The sequence below is a fragment of the Littorina saxatilis genome, linkage group LG5, assembly GCF_037325665.1.
Source record: "Littorina saxatilis isolate snail1 linkage group LG5, US_GU_Lsax_2.0, whole genome shotgun sequence".
Classification (NCBI taxonomy): Eukaryota; Metazoa; Mollusca; class Gastropoda; order Littorinimorpha; family Littorinidae; genus Littorina; species Littorina saxatilis.
This window is the reverse complement of record NC_090249.1, coordinates 57,714,257-57,739,256: the sequence shown is the minus strand read 5'-3', so window position 1 is coordinate 57,739,256 and position 25,000 is coordinate 57,714,257. Positions and strand designations below refer to the sequence as shown.

General features: G+C 42.9%; 2 protein-coding genes across 2 annotated transcripts in view; one reads left to right on the top strand and one right to left on the bottom strand.

Annotated features, from left to right (window-relative positions):
• LOC138967531 (tax1-binding protein 3 homolog) overlaps positions 1–25,000 on the bottom strand; it is a 263,615-nt gene that overhangs the window by 86,740 nt on the left and 151,875 nt on the right. The window lies entirely within an intron of this gene.
• Positions 1,233–7,370, top strand: LOC138967823 (uncharacterized). Its single transcript, XM_070340480.1, has 4 exons — positions 1,233–2,132; positions 3,272–3,532; positions 3,993–6,035; positions 6,553–7,370. The coding sequence occupies exons 1-4, from the start codon at positions 1,847–1,849 to the stop codon at positions 6,870–6,872; spliced, it is 2,910 nt and encodes a 969-aa protein (XP_070196581.1). The 5' UTR covers positions 1,233–1,846; the 3' UTR covers positions 6,873–7,370.

The following is a 25,000-nucleotide window of genomic DNA, read 5'->3' as shown; positions in this document are numbered from 1 at the left end:
GTGTGACGGAGTGATTGAGTTTGTGTTACTGTTTGTCGATTTCTTACGTGAGCCTTGAAGGCTTCGCCTCTTGTTAACTTTTTAGGATTGAAGGCACACAAACATGCACTCATTTATGGTCTCTGCTCGCCGCCTAAATATGAGTTTTCAATTTCAGTGCCCGACTCGGACATCATCACGACACGGCTCAAAGAAGGGAAACCCAATGTTCCATTGATGCATATGCCTAGAACGTTGTTGTCATCTCCCTTGTGTTGTGGGCTGCTGGCGATGGGATGCACTGGAATGACACATTGCGAAAAGAAAGAAAGCAACACATTGTGAAAAAAATAAATAAAATCATAATCAAAAAACAGATAAAAATGCTAACGTTCCAAAAATCAGAAACAAAAAACCAAGAATGGTTCGTTATTTTTGATTAAAAAAACCATTCACTATCAAACTAACCATACTTGTATTTTTAATGATTTTAATTAATGAAAACATGATTCAAAAGAAATAAATTCTATCTTGAAAATAAGGTCTAGAATGGGAAAATAAGGTTTGTTTGTTTGCTTGTTTGTTTGTTTGCTTAACGGCCAGCCGACCACGAAGGGCCATATCAGGGCGGTGCTGCTCTGACATATAACGTGCGCCACACACAAGACAGAAGTCGCAGCACAGGCTTCATGTCTCACCCAGTCACATTATTCTGACACCGGACCAACCAGTCCTAGCACTAACCCCATAATGCCGGACGCCAGGCGGAGCAGCCACTAGATTGCCAATTTTAAAGTATTAGGTATGACCCGGCCGGGGTTCGAACCCGCGACCTCCCGATCACGGGGCGGACGCCTTACCACTAGGCCAACCGTACCGGTCCTAGAACGTTGGTAGTGGTTGTGACTGACAGATAGTGGTAAACTCTTAAAAGAAAAGCGCGTTTTTCTTTATTTTTTTTAACTTTCTGAGCTTGTTTTTAATCCAAACATAATATAATCTATAAGTCATTGGATTCAAAAAACGATAAAGAATAAGATGGAATCATTTTTGGATCGATAACAACATCTCTTTTTTTTTTTAGAATAGAGATTTTTAATGACCAAACTCATCACTTGATTTTAATCTTCCTACCTGAAATACGAAATCCCATAGTCGGTCTTTGTCGAAGATTGCTCTACCAAAATATCAATCAATTTCGATCGAAAAATGAGGCCCTGACAGCCTCCTGACACCTGAGCGAATAACAAGCATTGATATATATACTTATTATGCTCATTGTTTAAATGAGCATGTGATAAGTTGATCTTAGTAGTGTACTTGTCCCCCCCGCGGGTTAGGGGGAAGAATTTACCCGATGCTCCCCAACATGTCGTAAGAGGCGACTAGCAGATTTTGTTTCTCCTTTTACCCTTGTTAAGTGTTTCTTGTATAGAATATAGTCAATTTTTGTAAAGATTTTAGTCAAGCAGTATGTAAGAAATGTTAAGTCCTTTGTACTGGAAACTTGCATTCTCCCAGTAAGGTATTGTACTGCGTTGCAAGCCCCTGGAGCAAATTTTTGATTAGTGCTTTTGTGAACAAGAAACAATTGACAAGTGGCTCTATCCCATCTCCCCCCTTTCCCCGTCGCGATATAACCTTGAATGGTTGAAAACGACGTTAAACACCAAATAAAGAAAGAAAGAAAGTGTACTTGTGTTCAATCATGCTTTATGATCGTGTGTTTGTGTTATTAGAAATGCAATGTGGTGCCAAAAGACAAATTTCCAAGTTTATGTAAAATGAAAATGGACATAAACGTGTTCTTATCTTATCTTATCTTATCTCTTCTTGAAATGAACAAGCGACTTTCATCCTCTGTGTAATGTTCTTAGTGCCACAGTTTCATTCTTCTTTCTCCTCCCTCAGCCTGAGAGACTTGTGGCTCGGCATATACACCCCCCAGCCCAACCAGGCCCCCGCCACGTGGGAAAAGGACTGCTCCGTCCAGCCGGACAACTTGACCAGGTGGGACGCGGGGCCAGGGATGATAGAGCCGGACTTTCTGGACAGACAGCTGTGTGTCCGAGCCCACGTGGAGTCCGGCCGTCTAGCGTGGCGTACTAAGGGCTGTGATGCTGCTCTGCCCGTCGTCTGTCACTTTCCTTTCGGTATGGAAAAGGGTTATTCTCCAGAGCTGTGTCCCACTGAGAATCTTGACAACACATGAGGCAGATCAGAGCGCTATTTAGAGATCTGATGAACAAAGGGAAGTAAGCGATCTGAATGCACACGACATGTGTAATAGAGTAAGTAAGAGTCCTTCGGAACCAGTCTCCCGGCACCTTCAATTCAATGCTTGTTATACTCTCAGGTGCCAGGAGACTCGACTGGTTCCGAATAACTCTCAATTACTCTATTACACATGTCGTATGCATTTAGAGCGCTTACTTCCCTTTGTTTATCAGATGTGTACACTACATTTGGTGTGCACGTTAAAGATCCCACGATTGACAAAAGGGTCTTTCCTGGCAAAATTGTATAGCCATAGATAAAAATGTCCATCAAATACCCGTGTGACTTGGAATAAAGGCCGTGAAAGGTGAACGCTCGCCCAAATAGGCTTGAGGTTTGCTGGTCGATGTGAATGCGTGATATATTGTGTAAAAAATTCCATTTCACACGGCATTAATAGGTAACATGCGCCTTGAGTCGCTTTGTGTGGTAAGATATGTGCGCGATATAAATTCTCGTAAATGTGTTCCAGTGCCGGAAACCATGTTATTCAGTTGACATTTCTTTACTTAACTAATACATTTTAATCATACAAATTTATTTCAGTATTAAATACTGGTTCCATATATATCTCTGCATTGTTTGTGTACGTTCAGTAAATTACAAGGGTTTTATAGTACTTCAGCTTCGTAACACGGAAACCTAAGGTTGTGCCATGGATTTGAACACTAATTTGTTGCATGTCTGTATTATTGTCTAACTGAAGTATTACTGAAAAAGGTAAGGAGAATACATTCTAGTTGCCGTTTGATATAAGTAATAATCATTTAAAGGGCTGAAAATACATGTCACAAAATGGTGCACAGCTGTGGAGAATAACCCAAAACGTAATGTTTTAACCCATTAAGTGTAAAATACCTCACTCTGTCCGATTCCGTTAGGTTTGACATTCCTTGTGTTTTAACTCCTGAAGTGTAACAATTGTATGTGTCATATGCTGACAACGACAACAACGGTGACAATTAACGACGTCCACAAATCAAAAACCACAAATGTCATATTCATCCTATTTCAGGGAATTGTACCTTCGACACCTATCCCAGCAGATCTGTGAGGGACACCGCCAACCTGTTCCTTTCGGAAGTGACCATCCCTGACATCGACACCTGCACTGCTCACTGCCTGGCCACACGCTTCAACAAAACAGAATGCGTCGCGGTGGAGTTCAAAGCCAATACCAGTCACTGCAGCCTGTACTATGGCCACCGGCTTCTCTCCCGTGATGACGTCACGACAGGAAGTAATGCGGAGACGAGGCTACGCAAGTGTTTCAGCGGTAAACAATCTGATTCTTTTTCCAAAATTCATTTATGATACTTGCTCTTTGTGTTGTCACTTCTTGTCTTGTGTTGTCTTGTCACGTATTGTCTTGTCTTGTGTTGTCTTGTCACGTATTGTCTTGTCTTGTCTTGTTTTGTCACGTATTGTCTTGTCTTGTCACGTATTGTCTTGTCTTGTGTTGTCTTGTCACGTATTGTCTTGTCTTGTCTTGTTTTGTCACGTATTGTCTTGTCTTGTCTTGTTTTGTCACGTATTGTCTTGTCTTGTGTTGTCTTGTCACGTATTGTCTTGTCTTGTATTGTCTTGTCACGTATTGTCTTGTGTTGTCTTGTCACGTATTGTCTTGTCTTGTGTTGTCTTGTCACGTATTGTCTTGTCTTGTCTTGTCACGTCTTGTCTTGTATCGTATTGTATCGTACTGTATTGTATTCTATCGTATTGTCTGCATTGACCAGGGTGGCTGTCAACAAGCCCAGAGAAGAGCTACTGGTACAACTGGGACCCTTCCACCTCCGCCACCCCCAGTCCTGCATGTGGCTGTGACGTCGCCTCCACCCCCGCCCAGTTCCTTCCCTACTGTGACCACCTCGCCACCCAGTCCCCCCTCTCCCTGACATCCGCTACTGACCTGCTGACCGACACGACCAGCGTCGCGATGACCACTGAAGCGGACTCTCTGAACACGCTGATCGCTACTGACCTGACGACAACTGACAACGCTGTTGTCTCTACTGGGGAAGACGTCCGGGCACCACAGCAAACAGCTGGCCCCACCAGTGACACCACGGACTCTCTGATCGCCACTGACCTGACGACAACTGACAACGCTGTGGGCTCTACTGGGCAAGATGCTCAAGCGCCACAGCAAACTACTGGCCCGACCAGTGGGCAAGATTCTTCGGACTCTCTGCTCGCTACTGACCTGACGACAACTGACAGCGCTGTGGTCTCTACTGGGCAAGACGCTCGAGCACCACTGCAAACTACTGGCCCCACCAGTGACACTTCGGACACCCAGCCCGCTACTGACCTGACAAATGACAACGCTGTGGTCTCTACTGGGCAAGACGTTCAGACACAACAGCAAACTACTGGCCCAACTAGTGGGCAGGATTCTTCGGACTCTCTGCTCGCTACTGACCTGACGACAACTGACAACGCTGTTGTCTCTATTGCGCAAGACAATCAAGCACCACCGCAAACCACTGCTCCAATCAGTGACACTACTCAGTCTGCTAGCGGTCCGACCTCCAGCGACAGTGCTGTGGTGACCACTGATGCTCCACAGACCACCCAGCAAGCACACGGTGTTGCAGAGACAGGAACCACTTCTGTGAAACACGAACACGAAACTAATGGCGGAGCTTCAACAACTCTGACCACGCCTTACATGACGTTGAACTCAACCGATAGTTCTCTGTCCAACGGGACAACACCTAGCTCAGAGGCGTCAACCAATGAAAGTACACCTGCATCACTAACAACTGACGTTTCAACCAATGATACGATTCCTGAATCCATTACAAACGCAGACACCAATGAAGGGGTTGAAATGGCAGGAGAGTCTACCATGACCACAGACGGTTCCACCACAAGCCCTGCAGCGTACATTGAGGAAAGTTCTGCCCCTGCTGAAAGCACCTCACACATTGCGACACTCTCCGAGGGGGCCAATGAAACAGCGCCTAACAACGAAAGTAGCTCTGCCAATCAAACAACACATTACATCGGCACCATTGCTACTGGTTCGCCAATTGGTGGAGTCACACAAACGAGCCATGGACTCATTCAAGAAACGGCAAGTATCTCTACACTACCGGACCACACAGAAAGTAGAACTACCGAAGAATCGACATCAAGTTTCCCCAGCATTGACACGACTCAGAACAGCAAGAGCTCTAACACAGGACCAGTCAAGCAGGCCTCTGGCAGTGGCAGCAACACAAAGGGAGGGTTTCTATATCAAGGAAATGGACAGCAGGAAACAACGAAGAATGGGTTAGGGGTGGTAGTCCCTGGACAGGAGGCAACAACAGCACACGCCAAGGCCTCAACGCTATCACAGACATCAGCAACACACCTGGTAACCACTACGCCGACAACGGCAGCATCGTCAGAGCACGCAGACACTTTCCCGCCACTGACAACAACAGAGCCGACTGACACCACAGAAAGATTGTCACACTCAACCACACCAGGCACAGCCAGGGAAACGTCACACACAGTGACGACACCGGTTCCAATGACGTCATGGGAACACACAGTACACGTATCCCCATCGTCATCAACCGTACCTCTCTCTACAAGTAGCACCCCAACCAGACAGGAACACGTACATGCCAGTGCTTCTGAAGCAGCTTCTACAGGGTTTGGTCCTGATGTGGGTCCCACGATGGACATTACAAGCGCTGCTTTCCCGTCTGATGGAGAGATCAGCTGGATGGCTAACGTGTCGTCTGCAGCGACCAAACCAAGCACCGTAACTTTCACTGGGCAAAGTGAGCAAACCATCAAACTTGTGTTGATGGTGATAACGATGACGACAAAAACGACGACGATGATGATGATGATGATGATGATGATGATGATGATGATGATGATGTCAGATGATGATGATGATGATGATGATGATGATGATGATGATGATGATGATGATGATGATGACGACGATAACGAACGACGGCTACGACTATGTATTTTGAGCATGATGACAACGATAATATGTGGGTGTTTTTTTTTGTTGCCGTTTACAACCAAGCCCGTTCGTTATAACATTGTGGGTAAGTTACAAAACAAAACAATCGTTTTACATCGCTGTTGATCCTCCGTTTGCTATATATTCTGTTGAAATGTAAAGATCTCATTCGTGTCTGAAGTCGTGTACTCAAACCTGTACTATGTTTTTGTTGTTGAACTACGATGTTCTTTCTGCAAGGATGTTTGACGACAGAGGGCGGCACTTGTGTATGCTCCTGTCCTTTCTGAACACTCATTTCTGTCCACTCATTTTTGCAGTCAAACCACGGCTATGTCCGTGTCACAAGGAAATCTGCAGAAAGAGAGCAGCGCCATCACAGTTCCAACCTGATCTTCTGCAAGTCATCCCGCGTAACTCTACCGGCAAGTACCACCGCCGCCAATGCACCGCGTGGTCCGAGGGAACGTTGGTCACCGTGGGTATTACCGCCATCAGCGTGTCGGCCTGCTGTCTGCTGGTGGCCGCTGTCGTCGTGGCGGATGTGAGGGTGATGGTGCGGGACTTCAGAGCCAGGAGAGCCAAGGGTGCCGTTGACACTGCAGGGTCAACGCGACGAAATCAGCGAAAAGTTTGTTAGTGCGACTTCATGGAAAGTTGTTTTACTAAGTCGCGGTATTTTATACAGTCTTGCTACGTATAACGCTGGCCTTTCAAACTGTTGTAAAATATGAACCAGATATGGTAAATCAAAAAGATAAACATGTTCGTGGAGGACAGTTTACTGGCTATACGATTAAGGCATAGTTTAATCGTTGTCTTTTGTTCCCCTTTTCATAAGTTGTATAATACGAGGTAGGGGTGAACCGAGTCGTGATCGCAGGCAAACGTGTCACTTTTATACGCTATAATAATCGTTAAAATGCATATTTTTTAACCAGGTAAAGACATTCGCATAGGAAATGTATCCCTGTACAAGATAATGTAATAAGAGTTATCTGTGGTAAAATAGGTTATTTTGGAAAATCTTTGCACGAAATCGACACAAGCAATTATTTGTCAACCTTGTTTTGTTTGTTGCAAAGTGTTTGTACCACATGAACGTGCATTAACTAAAAATAAATCCTGCTCTTGTTTATTTTTTTTAATATACTTTGTTAACAATGACATACTATTATATTGATTCGTTTGAATGTAACGAAATGGCAAACGAATATTCCACCCCACCCCACCACCAAGCACACACACACAAACGAGTACACACGCACACACACACTGACCCATTGACAAACAAACAAAGTCAATTTAAACAGACGCACAAGCGCGATTCGCAGATCAGATACGAACGAGCAGCATCACTGTCACTCAGAACAGTGTGTGTGTGTGTGTGTGTGTGTGTGTGTGTGTGTGATTATAACTGGTTGTGTGTGTGTGTGTGTGTGTGTGTGTGTGTGTGTGTGATTGTAACTGGTTGTGTGTGTGTGTGTGTGTGTGTGTGTGTGTGTGTGTGTAATTATAACTGGTTGTGTGTGTGTGTGTGTGTGTGTGTGTGTGTGTGATTGTAACTGGTTGTGTGTGTGTGTGTGTGTGTGTGATTGTAACTGGTTGTGTGTGTGTGTGTGTGTGTGTGTGTGTGTGTGTGTGTGTGATTGTAACTGGTTGTGTGTGTGTGTGTGTGTGTGTGTGTGATTGTAACTGGTTGTGTGTGTGTGTGTGTGTGTGTGTGTGTGTGTGTGTGTGTGTGTGATTGTAACTGGTTGTGTGTGTGTGTGTGTGTGTGTGTGAGTGATTATAACTGGTTGTGTGTGTGTGAGTGATTATAACTGGTTGTGTGTGTGTGAGTGATTATAACTGGTTGTGTGTGTGTGTGTGTGTGTGTGTGTGTGTGTGATTGTAACTGGTTGTGTGTGTGTGTGTGTGTGTGTGTGTGTGCATGTGTGTGTGTGATTGTAACTGGTTGTGTGTGTGTGTGTGTGTGTGTGTGTGATTGTAACTGGTTGTGTGTGTGTGTGTGTGTGTGTGTGTGAGTGATTATAACTGGTTGTGTGTGTGTGTGTGTGTGTGTGTGTGTGTGTGTGTGTGTGTGTGATTGTAACTGGTTGTGTGTGTGTGTGTGTGTGTGTGTGTGTGTGTGTGTGTGATTGTAACTGGTTGTGTGTGTGTGTGTGTGTGTGTGTGTGTGTGTGTGTGTGTGATTGTAACTGGTTGTGTGTGTGATTGTAACTGGTTGTGTGTGTGTGTGTGTGTGTGTGTGTGTGTGTGATTATAACTGGTTGTGTGTGTGTGAGTGATTATAACTGGTTGTGTGTGTGTGAGTGATTATAACTGGTTGTGTGTGTGTGAGTGATTATAACTGGTTGTGTGTGTGTGAGTGATTATAACTGGTTGTGTGTGTGTGTGTGTGTGTGTGATTGTAACTGGTTGTGTGTGTGTGTGTGTGTGTGTGTGTGTGTGTGTGTGTGTGTGATTGTAACTGGTTGTGTGTGTGTGTGTGTGTGTGTGTGTGTGTGTGTGTGTGTGATTGTAACTGGTTGTGTGTGTGTGTGTGTGTGTGTGTGATTGTAACTGGTTGTGTGTGTGTGTGTGTGTGTGTGTGGGTGTGTATGTGTGTGTGTGTGTGTGTGAGAGAGAGAGAGAATTTCCAGCCTGTGAAAACTGGGACAGACTGCTATTTTGTACAGGGGATAATACTGCGTTCTCTGCAGGAGGCATGGTTAACTCCCTTCGTTCAACAATTTTCTGGAATCGACCGAGTTCTTTTTCTTCCCAGGTGGTGAAGGAATATGTGGGGTCGGTAGCGGATGAGAACAGGCGGAGTAGTGTGTATCTTTTGCAAACATGACAAAAATATTATTATCCTACATACGTGAGAGAGACACCCGTGAGATAATAATCGTTCAAATCACACGTGTGTATATCATGTAAATGAGGTCATGTCAAGCAAGTCTGGCAGGGACCTGTTTTTCCACTGCTTATGATGCCAAGTCACCGAGACAAACGTCATTATAGAAACACAAATTGCGCTCGCTAATTACCCTCGATGAATCTTTAGAACTAACACGTCACGCCAAACTTTCAGAGTGACGTTTCTTTGCTTTGACGTAATAGATTGCACGAGGCTTTAGAAGAGATCGAGGTTCCAAAACAAGCGTCTTCAATTTAGCTGCCTCGAATGCAGGACATTTTCAGTAAAATACACATAAGTACAGTATGTAGGATAAACAGAATACTACATGGCTTGCTGTGTCGTACCAGATTTACACTCGTTGCTTTTTCAAATAGTGAACAGCTCGCTTTCGCTCGCAGTTCAATATTTTAAAAAAACAACTCGTGTAAATCTGGTACGACACAGCAAGCCATGTAGTATTCTCTATTAATCGCATCGCTCAAAAAAGTGCGTGTGTGTGTACGTGTATGTGTACGTGTGTCTGTCTGTGTGTCTAATGTGTGTGCGCGCGTGTGTGTTTGTGCAGTGTGTGCGTGTGTGTATGTGTGTGTGTGCATCTATCTGTCTGTCCCTGTATGTCTCTCTGTTTGTATGTCTGACTGTCTGCGCGCGCGAGTGTTTGTTTGGTTGATTGATTGTGCGAGCGTGCACGTGTGCGCTCGTAATGCTCTGACTATGCAGTTCTCACCAACAACGAATTATTAACTCATCTTTAAACCGCAGGGGGTGATGTTCTCAACAAAAACAAAAACAAAATTACTTAGTTATTCCTCGAGTGAGGGGGACCGACAAAGAGAAAGAAAAAGACAAAGACAAAGAGAGAGACAGGGAAGTAAGTATCTTGGCAACTCCAAACGTTGCTGAGGAATGTCGGCGACTTCAGTTGTCAGCCTCCTTTTAAAGGCCATGTTAGCTAGACTTCAACCAAAGTTTCCGTGAATGAGAAGACTATGGATTTTGGATACATTGGATTTTCCTTTTTTGAGCCTTGTGACGTCAGAGTCCGACAAAACCTCAGAAAAGCAGACAGCCGAGACGACAAAAGAGTGCATGTTTGTCTGTGTGCGTTCAAACTTTAAAAAATAAAAAATAAATAAAAAATAAAAAATAAAAAATAACCTAATAACTAAAATCGATCGATACATAAATGCTATTTGTATTTTTGACCAAAATATGACATGGGGGGGGGGGGGGGGGGGGAATGGATTAGTTGCACTAAGATAATTCAGCTGAGCTGGTCCTAAGCGCAGCAGAAGAGCATTTTTCCTTTTTTAAGATTTTTATTTTTACATTTAGTCAAGTTTTGACTAAATGTTTTAACAGAGAGGGTGAATCGAGACGAGGGTCGTGGTGTATGTGTGTCTGTGTCTGTGTGTGTATGTGTGTTTGTCTGTGTCTGTGTGTGTGTGTGTGTGTGTGTGTGTGTGTGTGTGTGTGTGTGTGTGTGCGTGTGTGTAGAGCGATTCTGAGTAAACTACAGGACCGATCTTTATGAAATTTTACATGAGAGTTCCTGGGTATGAAATCCCCTGAAATTTTTTTCATTTTTTGGATAAATATCTTTGATGACGTCATATCCGGCTTTTTGTAAAAGTTGAGGCAGCACTGTCACACCCTCATTTTTCAATCAAATTGATTAACATTTTTGTAAAGCAATCTTCGACGAAGGCCGGAATTTGGTATTGCATTTCAGCTTGGTGGCTTAAACATTAATTAATGACTTTGGTCATTACAAATCTGAAAATTGTAATTACATTTTGTTTTTTTATAAAACGATCCAAATTTACGTTCATCTTATTTTTCATCATTTTCTGATTCCAAAAACATATAAATATGTTATATTTGGATTAAAAACAAGCTCTGAAAATTAAAATTATAAAAATTAGGATTAAACTCAAATTTCCGAAATTGATTTAAAAACAATTTCATCTTATTTCTTGTCGGTTCCTGATTCCAAAAACATATAGATATGATATGTTTGGATTAAAAACACGCTCAGAAAGTTAAAACGAAGAGAGGTACAGAAAAGCGTGCTATGCAGCACAGCGAAACCACTACCGCGCTAAACAGGCTCGTCAGTTTCACTGCGTTTTGCACGAGCGGCGGACTACGGTCATTGTGAAAAAAATGCAGTGCGTTCAGTTTCATTCATGTGAGTTCCACAGCTTGACTCAAATGTAGTAATTTTGCCTTTCGCGACTTGTTTTTTAATATGTTCGTATACTCACCAGTGTTAAAACTCCCCATCAAAAAGCTCCTTTAAATCGCAAAAGCCTCACTCTGAACATCACAGCCTCATTCTGAGCATCTTGGTCAGCTGACGTCTTCACGTGACGCCCCATTTCTGCGCAGACTCCCGAGAGAGCTGTATCGCAGCGCCTTGCAGCTCGGAAGCAACGCCAGCACTGATCTCAGCCGAGGACGAAAACTTCTTGTTGGACGACCTCGTCATCAGCTTGTTCGCCTTCCTCGTGGATTGTGTGGAGGCTGTTGCGAAAAGCTGCTCAACTCACTCACTCGCGGCGAGTTTCTGCGTCTGAGGACGTCCTCTGGTTTGGTTATTTTAACGAAGAAGGATTCTGATATAACTGGGTGAGTAAATGCTTGAAATAATTATGTAGTTATGTATCTGTTGTGTTTTTTGTTGTTGTTTTTTTTGTTTTGCTTTGGGTGTTCTGCTTTGTATTCTTATCTTGAGATTGTTGAGAATTATTCACGAAGAAGGGTTCTGACATAACTGGGTGAGTAAATGCTTGAAATAATTATGTTAATGGTTATGTATCTGGGTGGGTTTTTTTTTATTTTTTTATTTTTTTTACTTTAGGTGTTCTGCTTTGTATTCTTATCTTGAGATTGTTGAGAATTATTCACAATAAATGTATGTACATAATTATGATAGAATATTGATGTATGAATGAAGAAATGTATAAGAACACAAGAATGTATGAATGACAAAGAACAAATGTTTATTTTTGAATGTTTTATGTATGTTTTATTACGGACACAAAAGCTCAGCAATGCAATTTCTTTTTTAGAGATTAATATAGTTATTGTATTGTATTGTATTGTATTGTGTCTCAGAAAAATGTTTCACGTGCTTTGTTTGTGTTGGTGTCTCCTTGGTGTGTTGTGCATCTTTTGTGTTTGTCTTTCTGTCTCATTCTCTGTCTGCGTGTTTGTACCTTCCCCCTCTATTTCTCCCATCCTCTCTCTCTCTCTTTCTCTTTCTTTCTCTTTTTGACTCCCTCTCCCCCCCCCCCTTCTCTCCCAACCTTTCTGTCTGTCTGTCTGTCTGTCTGGCTGGCTGGCTGGCTGGCTGGCTGACTGTCTGTCTCTCTCTCTCTTTCTTTCTCTTTAATACTCCCTCTCCCCCCCTCTCTCCCAACCTTTCTGTCTCCCTGTCTGTCTGTCTGCCTGTTTCTCTGTGTGTGTGTTTGTGTGTGTGTGTGTGTGTGTGTCTCTCTCTCTCTCTCCCCTCCCTCTTTCGCTCTCTCTCCCTCTTTCGCTCTCTATCTCCCTCGCTCTCTTCCGTAGGGTGACCTTAGAAATCTGATAAATCTCCACCCTGAACCCATCAGACACAGTTGAGCTTCAAACTCCGAACCTTCCTGGTTTAAAAGCCGATGTCTTTACCGCCGGGCTATTGTGGTTATGATCCAAAGTTCTTGGTGGGAACGAGGCGCGGATTCTGATTGGTTGAAATCGCAACAAATCTCATTTTCAACCAATACAACACTGCGGCTGGCTCCGACCCGGTTGGTAACTATTTCGTGCACCTCAGCCGAAACCACTATCTTATTGAACACATGAGAACGTCTGCTGAAATTAGGGAAAAAACAACAAATGGCCAGCATTTATCTCTCACTTTTGATATTTGGTATTTGTAACATCTCGTCCTATGAGGTTACCCCTAACGGAAATTCGCACTCCTTTTTCACATTTTTCTTTGTCAGGAGGGAGTCTTAAATTGGGGTTAAATTTACAGAAATTATGAACAAGAAAGCTGAAAAAAGCAAGGTCCCAAAAGGGAGGAAGTCTGAACACAGGGCGTCTGAAAAGGGAGGTTCCACTGTATTGGTAATATGCTGACAATAATTATGGTGTGATATTTCGACTCGAACAAGCCTTCCCACTGCGGCTGTCTTCTTCAGCACGGACGAGAGCATTCTTATCATCGGTCTTCGCTCTCGCTCATGTCTCTCTGATAGGATGGATAATTACTACGCGGAGTAAAGGGACAGAAGCGGAGCTAAAAGCCGAAATCTATCAAAACAAGAATACAGAGTTATCTCCCATATGTTTTCACTAACGTTTCTGAGAAAAGACGAAAGTGATTGCAGAATGGCCGATTCTTCTATCTCTCGACGAACAGATTCTCCACTGCGAGACTCTACCATTTCACCAAGCTGTTCATTTTTCCATCCAACTTTGCCTAAAACCGTATAATTATGGCTTGACTCGGTCTTTTCATTGTCACAAAGGACACATTCGCTCCGTAGCCATTTTGTTATTATCACGTGACAAAGTTGATTATCACGTGACACTTTTGCCATATTTAGAGTTGTTTGCACAGTAAATACATCCGCGAAAGATAGCTCGCTTTAAACTGTCTTACATAACGACGATCGCGAATCTGCTTATATCAATAACACATTACGAAAAGCTCTTAATATGTTTAAAAAAAAATTTTTAAAAAAATAAAAAATTGGATTTCTTCTCTTGAGGAAGAAAACAAAGGCATCCTGTCAGGGATAAATGAGACCCGAAGGAACTCATTTTACCTGAGTTCAGGATGGGACGAAAGATGATGTATGCGTGTCTTTGTGTTTTCCAAGCCCTGAGACTTTTGCCGTGAGCTTGGAATCCCAATCGTGCGCATGTGTGCACAGGAGGGTGGTCGGACACTTAAGGGAGTCTGCACAAAGTTGACTGAGAAATAAATCCCTTGCCGAACATGAGACAGCGACGAACTTGTAATAAAGCCAGCGCGCTGCCGAATGAGGACTAAAATTGAAAGCTAACATACGAAGGCGCTGACCTGTAGGGAGCAGCAATTTAGGTTGATAATGAGATCGGTAACAACTGTCTAGAATCTAGCACGGCGTTTTGGATGCTTTCAAAATGCACACACACGCACACACGCTTGCGCAAATGCACACACATACAAACACACACACACACACACACACACACACACACACACACACAAACACACAAACACACACACACACACACACACACACACACACACACACACACACACACACACAAAGGGAGACTACATAAAAAAAGATAGAAAACATACACACAGGAAGGTATTTTCTGGAACGTTTACAGACAAAACACCACATTCAAAAGAACCTCGATCTGTCGATCGTTACAGTGGACACACAACAGACATACCCATCAAAAGGCGAACACTCAGCTTCGTGTGTTGCTTCTTCAAAGCCAAGATGGCAGAAAGAAAAATATATCAATGCTATTAAACGCAAAGGTTCACGATTTTTATTTCATAGCAGGAAGCTGAATATTCGTTTTAGGCCCACTGCGCGTCGCGAAAATACCTCGCCTCATTGTCTCAGTGCCTTTTACAAAATTAATTCTTTCAAGATAAAACACTGGGCGCAGAGAGCACTAAGGCTGGGTTTTTTGGTTTGTGACCAAGTGGAGGGATGATTTGATACCACGTACAATCCTGACCAAATCTGAGACGGTGAGGCAATTTTTTTTCACGAGGGGAGTGTGCCTTTAATCTTTGGTAACGGGGGTGATAAGGGTGAAGAGAGAGAGGGTGACGTCCCCATTTGCCCCGGCCTAACTCGCCGCTTCCCATCTCGCCGCTTCCGAACTCGCCGCTTCCCATCTCGCCCCCAATTATCTTGAGTTTAGCAATAGAGGCGATTCGTCTGTCTTAGGCACGAGCAACCACACACACACAAACACAACAAACACACACGCACGCACACACATACACACTGACACACACACACACACACACACACACACGCGCGCACACACACAAACACAACAAACACACACGCACGCACACACATACACACTGACACACACACGTACGCACACAAAACAGTACAGAACGCAGACAGTTTATGGCTTTGCCAGTTTATGACGTCGCCACACACATACACACAGACATAAACTCAGGACAAACTCAGGTAAACGTGTCAGTTTTTTTAACCTGTTTTGCACGAGAAACGTCAACAGTAATCTTCATCGCAAAGGGTACAGGAAACTCAGGTAAAACTCAGGTAAACGTGTTATTTTGTATAACCTGTTTTGCACGAGAAACGTCGACTTCATCGCATGGAATACACGGGGGCGAGTTAGAACTGCTTGCGGGGGCGAGATGGCACCCTTGACAGTTTGAAAGCAAGTAGACCGTGAGGTCGGCGACTACAAAGCGGCGGCGGGATGGGCGGGGCTGGGTCGGTACCTCGTCAGACAGAGGCATTCTACTGGAAAAACATTCCTTGATATGTGATCTACTGAACTTTTCAAAATATACGCCGTGACATCATCAGACACGCCGTGACATCATCAGACACGCCGTGACATCAGACTGCTTTGGAGTCGACGAAGAGACAAAAACATATCAATGGTTTCATGACATGAGTCGATTATCTGTATTTCTTTGTCACAGGGCCAGAACTCGTGTGCAAGGAAAGATAACCCATTTCGTTGGATTAACGCCCCTGACCAACACCCTTCCAATGGCTGTGCCAAAGTCTGCGTGCTTAGAGTTTCAGAGGGTCTGGTTTCATAGCGTTCGTCAAGCTGGTCCCCTCACCTACATGCAGCTGTGGACTAGAGGACCAGACCACTGAACACATCCTCCAGCGATGCACCATCCTTGACAGTCTGAGAAAAACCGTGTGGCCAACTGCAGTCTCCCTCCACTGCAAGCTGTACGGAGGAAAGGAAGACCTGGAGAAGACGGCATCATTCGCCTCGCTGTCCGGGCTGACAATATAACTAGTGTGATCGACAAGACGAAGAAGAAGATAGCGTTCGTCGTAAGGGTTGTGATCGGTCGTAAGTTAGTTATTCCGTTTAGTAAGCGCTGCTGCAAGGAGAGCTCACTAGTGCAAAATAAAATCTGCTATTCGGATACGAGTTTCAATTACAGAAAGGCGGACTGTGGCTGTCTGTAGGTGTAGTCTATATTATAGAATCATGTGATTTCAGCCACTCAATTATGTATGCAGTCTTATCAAAAACTTCAAGTGACATTTTCTCAAAACCAGGTTTTTCAAGTTAAACAGTTGTTGCTCTGACGAGACAATAATTCAGATTGTGTTGTATTTTGCGCTGAGGTAGGGGTGTGGGTGGTGATACTGGGGGTGGGGGTGTGGGTGGTGATACTGCTCCTGCCGTTTGTGTTGCTGCTGCTGCTGCTGCTGCTGCTGCTGGTGATCATGATTCATGTAGTAGAAACCATTAATTGAATCAAACATTACTGGTGTGACAGGGGAGGCTACCGCTCCTTTCACAGCAGACTCTGCACCCGAGTTGTTGGCCTTTAAAAGTCAACACCAGTGGATTGTAGAATTCTGTTTGTGATGGGGTCTGGTGGTTTCCGATTGTCTGTATGTTCATGGAAACCTTCGGGTTTGCATAACAGTTTTTATAGGGCTAAGAAATTAGCCCTAATATTTTCAATCCTGTTTGACTGCACTTCGCTTCCCGAGGTGATCGTAGTCAAACAGTTTCTTTGTCGTAGTGTTTCGGCACTCGGTTACACTGGTATATAGAAATATTATTCGCTTCGTTGACTCAGTTTTGGTCGTCCGCATGACATGGCCAAATCTGGTGTTTTAAGGGGTTATAAATGTCAGTCTCTTTTTCCCCAGTCACTTGTACAGAATAAGACAAAGACGAGAGACTCTGCGCTGAAAGATGTACTCTTCAGACACTCTCGATGACAGACACAAACAAGTGACAGTAAATATACATCTTCGAATTGAGTTGAATTCATAATTTTAAGTAAATGAATGAACATGAAAGCAACACGAATAATAAAAATTAAAATCAAAATTAAAAAAAACATGACAATACCTGTTTCAACAACAGTGCACAAGAAACTACAAATCAATCGAATCAAATCAAATCAAATCAAATCAAATTAACTTTATTATCTAAAATCTGAGAAATTACTTTGTGTGGTGTTTTATCCGATGCCTAAGCACGAAACAATGGGCAGTACTGGCGCTTAGCTTAAGACTGATCCTAATCGCTATGCCCCGTTCTGCTGCCCGGCTCTGGCACCAATACCTGGACACGCTTGGGTGGCTCTGGAGAAAAGCAAAAGATAAGCCATGTATTACAGGCCAAAAAACTACTGTGGCCGACGAGCCACTGTATCAACATTCCACCCCTCAAACACTCCACACTTACACCGCAACCTATCATTGGAGTGTGCACGTTAAAGATCCCACGATTGACAAAAGGGTCTTTCCTGGTAAAATTGTATAGGCATAGATAAAAATGTCCACCAAAATACCCGTGTGACTTGGAATAATAGGCCGTGAAAAGTAGGATATGCGCCGAAATGGCTGCGATCTGCTGGCCGATGTGAATGCGTGATGTATTGTGTAAAACACACACGGCATAAATAAATCCCTGCGCCTTGAATATGTGCGCGATATAAATTGCATAAAATAAAAATTTAAAAAATTTAAAAATAAATCCCTGCGCTTAGAACTGTACCCACGGAATACGCGCGATATAAGCCTCATATTGATTGATTGATTGAATAAAAAAAGGCGCAGGTCATTCAAGCAAGAAGAACCGACTTACCGCCTTTTGCCCCTAAAATATCAAGAGCTTGACCTTCGCGGAAGAAAGGGTGCAAGTCTTGTAGTTTCAAGATACTCACTTAATCCCTTCTGGGTCGGAATCGGTCTGTCTTTGCGTGAATGCAGTCCATAAGGTCTACAGAACGGAGAGTGTCATTGTAAGCTCATTGTGCCGCCATTAAGTGTATGGGGTATACGCACAACCGTTCCAACACTCATTCGGGGTGGATCTACCCCTACCCCGCTTCGACCAAACTCGCCAGACAGGGAGGATTGTCCGTGATTACTGACCAGAAGAAGAGCGGGTGTACAGAATATAGCAGCCAGAGACAAAAAGCTCTGTGTGTGTGTGCGTGTTTTGTGAGGTAAACAGTAGCCTACAACGCTGTGATTGGATACGACCATGTGAGGACAAACAGTACAGGTGTTTGTTGGACTGGGGGATTCTAACTCCCCCTCCTTTCTTTCCCTTCGCTTTTATCACACCTGGACAGGTACCTCCGGGGGAGCAAAGTATCCATCTCACACATTTTGGGAGAAAACACCTGTCGTCAGAGTTTGAATAAACCTAACACCTTTATACCCAGTAAGAGAATGTGGAATGACCAACTTCGACACTGGTTGTTGTGTTTTTAGTTCAAATACTGACTGTTTGTGTTTTTGTCACGTTCTTACATTTTTATAATCAAATTATAACCCACAGCATGCACTGCTGATTTCTCCGGGACATCGTCAGTGTCACTTTCCCTTACCCGTCGAGAGCGTTCAAAACCTGACCCTGGTCTACCCGTGAAAAGTTACCCAGGACTGTCCGTACGTGTGTTACCCTAATAAACACCTGGAATTCCACGTACTAAGTATAACACCACGGCGCACAGCCCTAGCTCCGTATCTACAGTACAAGACACTTTGCCCTGTAGACAAACGACAGAACTGATAGGCGAGAACGTGACGTGAAGAGTTTCAAGCAAACGTCCCGAAATCGTACCCTTTCATTACCTCCCTTTCATTACCTCCCTTTCTTTACCTCCCTTTCATACCCCTGTCACCCCTCGCGCTGGTGACGTCAGAGAATCAAACGTTGGATAGATCGATCGATCAAGCGAAAGAAAAAGAGAGCGTAGTAGTAGGGGCCAGTGGTACGGGTTAGGTGGAAAGAAGCGAAGAAAGATGGAAGACAAACGGAAATATGCCATGGGACGCCTTCAGACTATCATGGAGGAAGGGCACATGTCTCCAGCGTATCTGTGAGTGATCTTTTCTTTGATTTGTTCCTGATTGTCTTTCTTGATAAGAGGGTGATTGTCTTTCTTGATTATATTGACGCGTGGGTTCTTGACAATGTTGTTATTTCTTTTCCCGAATTTCACCTCCGTTTTAAAGTTTCGTATTTTGAGTAGGTTGTATTACTTTGATTGTGGCTTATATGTAGGTGTACATTTGTTGTTGTTGTAGTTGTTGTTGTTGTTGTTGTTGTTGTTGTTGTTGTTATTTTCTTTACTCGATAGAAAAAAGTGCCCGGTTACTTTTTCCCTCATATTCTCGTTTCTTCTTCTTCTTCTTCTTCTTAGACTGAAACTCCCACATGCACTCGTGTTTTTTGCACGAGTGGGTTTATACGTGTATGACCGTTTTTTACCACGCCAATTATTAGGCAGCCATACGCCGCTTTCGGTGGAATATTAAATCAAACAAAAAAATAATAAAAAATACCAGAACACGCATACAAACAGAGGCAGGCAGGCGGACAATGAACGTGCTACAAATGGACACTATAAAACAAGACAACACTTGTCAGTGAAAACATTGGTTTTTTAAAAGACCTTTGCTGACAAACCCATTCCTGCCCAAAAAGGAAAGAAAGATATGATTTATCTACAACAAATAAATAAACAGGGAAAGCAAACAAACAACAAAACACAAAACTGAAGGAAAAAAAATTATGTGCGCTGTTATTAAAAATAAAAGGTACTGTTTGGGACTCAAGTGGCACAAATGTTACTCGGTATAATAACCAGTAAACATTGACGAAAGCAGCGCATTAAGTGTAACACTTCGACTTTAACTCTCCCCCGAACACAAATGGGCACAAACAGATATATATTCATGATTTGTTTGCTGATTATTTACTATGAATTCGAAAAAGGATGTATGCATTTTGAGATGAATGTTCCCGGAAAGTACGACCGAATCACACGGCTGGACTATTTTATTCTCTTGCAAGGGAAACGCTTTTCCTGCAGAGCTATCGCCTTATAACAGGGTACCGCTACGTAGCGAGAAGTGTCTTTTTTACATCGAGGGGGAATCGAAACGAGGGTCGTGGTGTATGTGCGTGTGTGTGTGTGTGTGTGTGTCTGTGTGTCTGTGTGTGTGTGTGTGTGTGTGTAGAGCGATTCAGACTAAACTACTGGACCGATCTTTATGAAATTTGACATGAGAGTTTCTGGGTATGAAATCCCCGAATGTTTTTTTCATTTTTTTGATAAATGTCTTTGATGACGTCATATCCGGCTTTTCGTGAAAGTTGAGGCGGCACTGTCACGCCCTCATTTTTCAACCAAATTGGTTGAAATTTTGGTCAAGTAATCTTCGACGAAGCCCGGGGTTCGGTATTGCATTTCAGCTTGGTGGCTTAAAAATTAATTAATGACTTTGGTCATTAAAAATCTGAAAATTGTAAAAAAAAAAATAAAAATTTATAAAACGATCCAAATTTACGTTTATCTTATTTTCCATCATTTGCTGATTCCAAAAACATATAAATATGTTATATTCGGATTAAAAACAAGCTCTGAAAATTAAATATATAAAAATTATTATCAAATTTTGTTTTTTCGAAATCAATTTAAAAACACTTTCATCTTATTCCTTGTTGGTTCCTGATTCCAAAAACATATAGATATGATATGTTTGGATTAAAAACACGCTCAGAAAGTTAAAACGAAGAGAGGTACAGAAAAGCGTGCTATCCTTCTCAGCGCAACGAATACCCCGCTCTTCTTGTCAATTCCACGGGCACTGCCTTTGCCACGGGCGGTGGAGAGACGATGCTACGAGTATACGGTCTTGCTGCGTTGCGTTGCGTTCAGTTTCATTCTGTGAGTTCGACAGCTACTTGACTAAATATTGTATTTTCGCCTTACGCGACTTGTTTTTCCTTTTTTCCTACCAGAAATCTATTTATTTATATATTGTTTTGTTTATTTTTTGGAGGGGGTATTTGTCCCACAATTAAGGTGTATACACCGATATTTAGTTCGCAGAAAAATATGTCAAAGTAACCTGCGCTCCTGTCTACCTGCCTGCCTGCCTGCCTGCCAGTCTGTTGGTCCGTCAGTCTACCTGCCTGCTTGTCTGGCTGTTTGTTTGTTAGTTGGTTGTCGTCGCTCAGTGTCATTTTCCAGCCTTCTTTTAAATGTCGATGTACATTCTGTCTGGAAGTTGTCCGCTCTAAGTTCAATATATAGCACATGCTGGTGTTAATTATTGTCGTGTTATTAGCATGCTTTCCTTTTTCTTGGATGATGGTGGTGGGGGGGGGGGGGGCGTTTTTCTTGTTTTTTTTGTTAATTAAATTTTTTGCCTGTTCCGCGGGACAGTTTTCTTTTAATGTGGATAGCTATAGCTTGTAAGTGTATTTATTTTATCTTTGATTTGTTGTGTCTTTTCTGTGCTACGTGGTTTGTTTTGCGGTTAGGCTTGTTGCTTTGCACGTCATTTCTCTCGTTATGACTTATCTGTTACTCACGAATTTTTGTTTTTTTGTTTTTTTGTCACGATATTTTTTTCCAACATTGATGTTTTGGTCACTTTGGGTTTTTTTATACATCGACCGTTATCTTTAGTGTTTAATATCATTCTGTTTTCCTGACATAGAATCTTAATTATCTGCCAGTTTGTTATTTATTACACACCGCGCGCGCGTGTGTGTGTGTGTGTGTGTGTGTGTGTGTGTGTGTGTGTGTGTGTGTGTGTGTGTGTGTGTGTGTGTTTGCGTGTGTGTTGTGCTGTGTATGTATGTGTGTGTGTGTACGTGCGTGTGTGCGTGTCTGTGCGTTTACGTTTGCGTGTCTACTCTATGCGTGCGTGCGTTAGTGCGCTTTCATTTGAGTGTGCGTCCGTGCAGGTGTGCTTGGGCACCTCTACACTCTTCAGAGTGTGTGCGTGCATATGTCCCATTCCCCCAGCACTTTAAGCACACTGTCACTCAAGTCGTTTCTTGAAACTGGCACAAAATTTACATCTGTTCGATATCAGATGTCGAGCAAACGGCAAAGCCACTTGTTCGCACAGCCAAAGGCCGATGACTCACATGCCAAATAAGATTTAATCGCCAAGCTCTTATGTGTGCACATATGAAAATTCATGTTCCGCCAAATGTTTTTTCTCGCTCTGAAGTTTGTTTATTCACAAACACAACGCTCTCAAGTCTTGCAGCACCGGTGCCGAGTGACTGAGACGTGCCTCTCTTTCAATTTTTGGTCGTCTGCTTTTGTCGTCTGCTCAGCCCCCTTTTTATGGGGGCGAGGACGCCCCCATTCTATACGGATAGTTTCGAGGTTGACCATGGGCAGCGCCATTTTGTTGTGAAATACGTCATCAGTTTGTGTACACAGGAAGTTGTGACATCCGTCACCCTATGGGAGGGGTGACGTCAAAATTGTTCATCTGTAGAAAGTTGTGAAATCCGTCACCCTATGGGAGGGGTGACGTCAAAATTGGTCATCACAGAGTTTGTGTAACACAGGAAGTTGTGAAATACGTCACCCTATGGGAGGGGTGACGTCAAAATTGTTCAACAAAAACATGATATGTCGCTTTGTGCAGGGTCAACTGCAACAAACTCAAACCGAGCCATTCATACCTAGCTGTATTTGAGTGACTTATATACCCGACATTTTTATTTCTTATTTTTAGCACAGGTGTAGGAAAAATCATGAACCAAACTGTTATTTATTTTCTAATTTAACATTTTTTTTACAAATATGACCATGGTCTTTTAAACATACAGTGACATTAAACATTGTTATGTTAAAAAAAAGAAAAAAGAAAAAAAGCTTTTGTGCACAAATCAGAAAATACATTGTACATTTTACCTACAGGCCAAACCGTGAGTGTCTGTGGCAAAGCCCGACCCAGGAAATTGCACTGATCTAAATTGTCAAGAACAGGCGCTTGCATTTGGATGTGTCCAATGATAGTAGGTTTGGTTGTGATCAATCAGAATAATGTAGGAATAAAAATGTATGACAGTTTAGTATGATGACATGTAATTCACATATGCTGAAATATGATATTATACATCATGTAATATTATTATGGCTGTTGCCATGACCATGAAACCCAACAAAGGTTTAATGTAATGTAATTCAAAATACCAAAACCGAGCACCTATTAATCTCGTCTTTGCGCGTGAAGATTGAGGCCGTCTGCCAGTAGCGGTTAGGTCATACAGTGGAACCCCTCTCTAGCGACCTTTAAAATGTTGACAAAAATCGGTCCTTGTGGAGGGGGGTCCTTACAGAGGGAGGGGGGCGGAGTCAGGGGGCCACAAAGAAAGTCAGATTAAAAAAAAAAAGAAAACAGAGAAGTTTGAGTTGCTGACGACCGTTCCCTCTGAAAGCAAACTGCTTCGATTTCATGTTTGTCCTTGGTGTCCACCAGTTCTGGTGCATGTACTACCCTGGCCAAGTTTCCTCTCAAGACATCAAAGAGACCGCCCCAGTATACTCTACAGCCTCTGGGCGAACCACCTCTCATAGCTAAAACTGGGTCAATGACCCCTGGGAAGAAGGTCAGTGTCTATAAAATTTTACTCCTAGGCCTGCGGCCAGGGGGGGGGGGGGGGGGGGGGAGTATACCGGTACCATTTGAGAATCAGACCAAATGAGAATTGAACCATTTGAGAACATCCTTTTTTTTCAATCACTACATCGAAGGCCTGCGGCCCGGGGTTCACATGGGTTGGTTTGTTTGTTTGTTTCAAACCCACACCCATATACACACATTTCCCATTTAAACCATTTGTCGGCCCCCTGTCGATATTTATCGACTAAGTTCCTTGTGTCGTCTGCTAAGACTTTCGTCACAGTTTCGTAGAGACGGCACGTGTGTCCATAATTTAACCGTTAAGCTCAAGTGCTAGTTTTAAACAAGCTTATACGATTGGTAGAGAAAACACATTTATCTCTATGAAATGTTAATTGCAGCCGGGTTCTTGATTTAACGGAAAGCTACCTGACTCTCATCTATTCCCGATAGCCTTTTCTTCGCTTGATTTATTTTTGTTTTTTGTTCACTTTACTTGAAGTCGCCAAAGAAATGACAGACCGCAATTAATTACTTATCCTAGCGGATTTGTTATTTTATTTGCAATTTTGGTATTCTGCACGATGACCGCCATTTTGTGTTTAGCGGGCATCTTATTTAATTGTCTCATGTATCGATAAACAAACACATTAAAGCATGTTTATTGATACACAAGCATTTAAGTGCTTTCCCGTCATCAAACTTGAACTAAGCGATTATTTCTGTCTTCTGTTGGATAGTTTGGGTGTTTGTGTTTTTCAAATAGCCTACATTTCAAAACAGAAATCCGAACCTGTTGGAACAAAGATATTTATTTGTTGACTGTTACGATTGTGACCAAAGAGTGACATCAATATGACAGCAAATGTAAGCACGTGACCCTCCTGGAGCTTAAAACGATAGCACACTGTAAACTGAAGTCTTCCACTTTTGAACACGCTTCAGTTTTGGAACCTGTTAATTATTGTGAACACCGTGTGACAAGCTACACAATTCTACTAGAAAAAGTAGCACAGTGTTTAGGCCTACTGCGTGTGCTAATTTTGCTGGTAGAATCATATAGTACTTCACACACTGTTCACAACTGGTTACAAAAAAGTCTGTTCAAAAGTGGAACATTTCCGTTTACAGTGTATAATCCGGCTGAGAGGCCAGTGGTGGACGTTTTTATTATTTAAAAAAAAAATAGAGCAACTT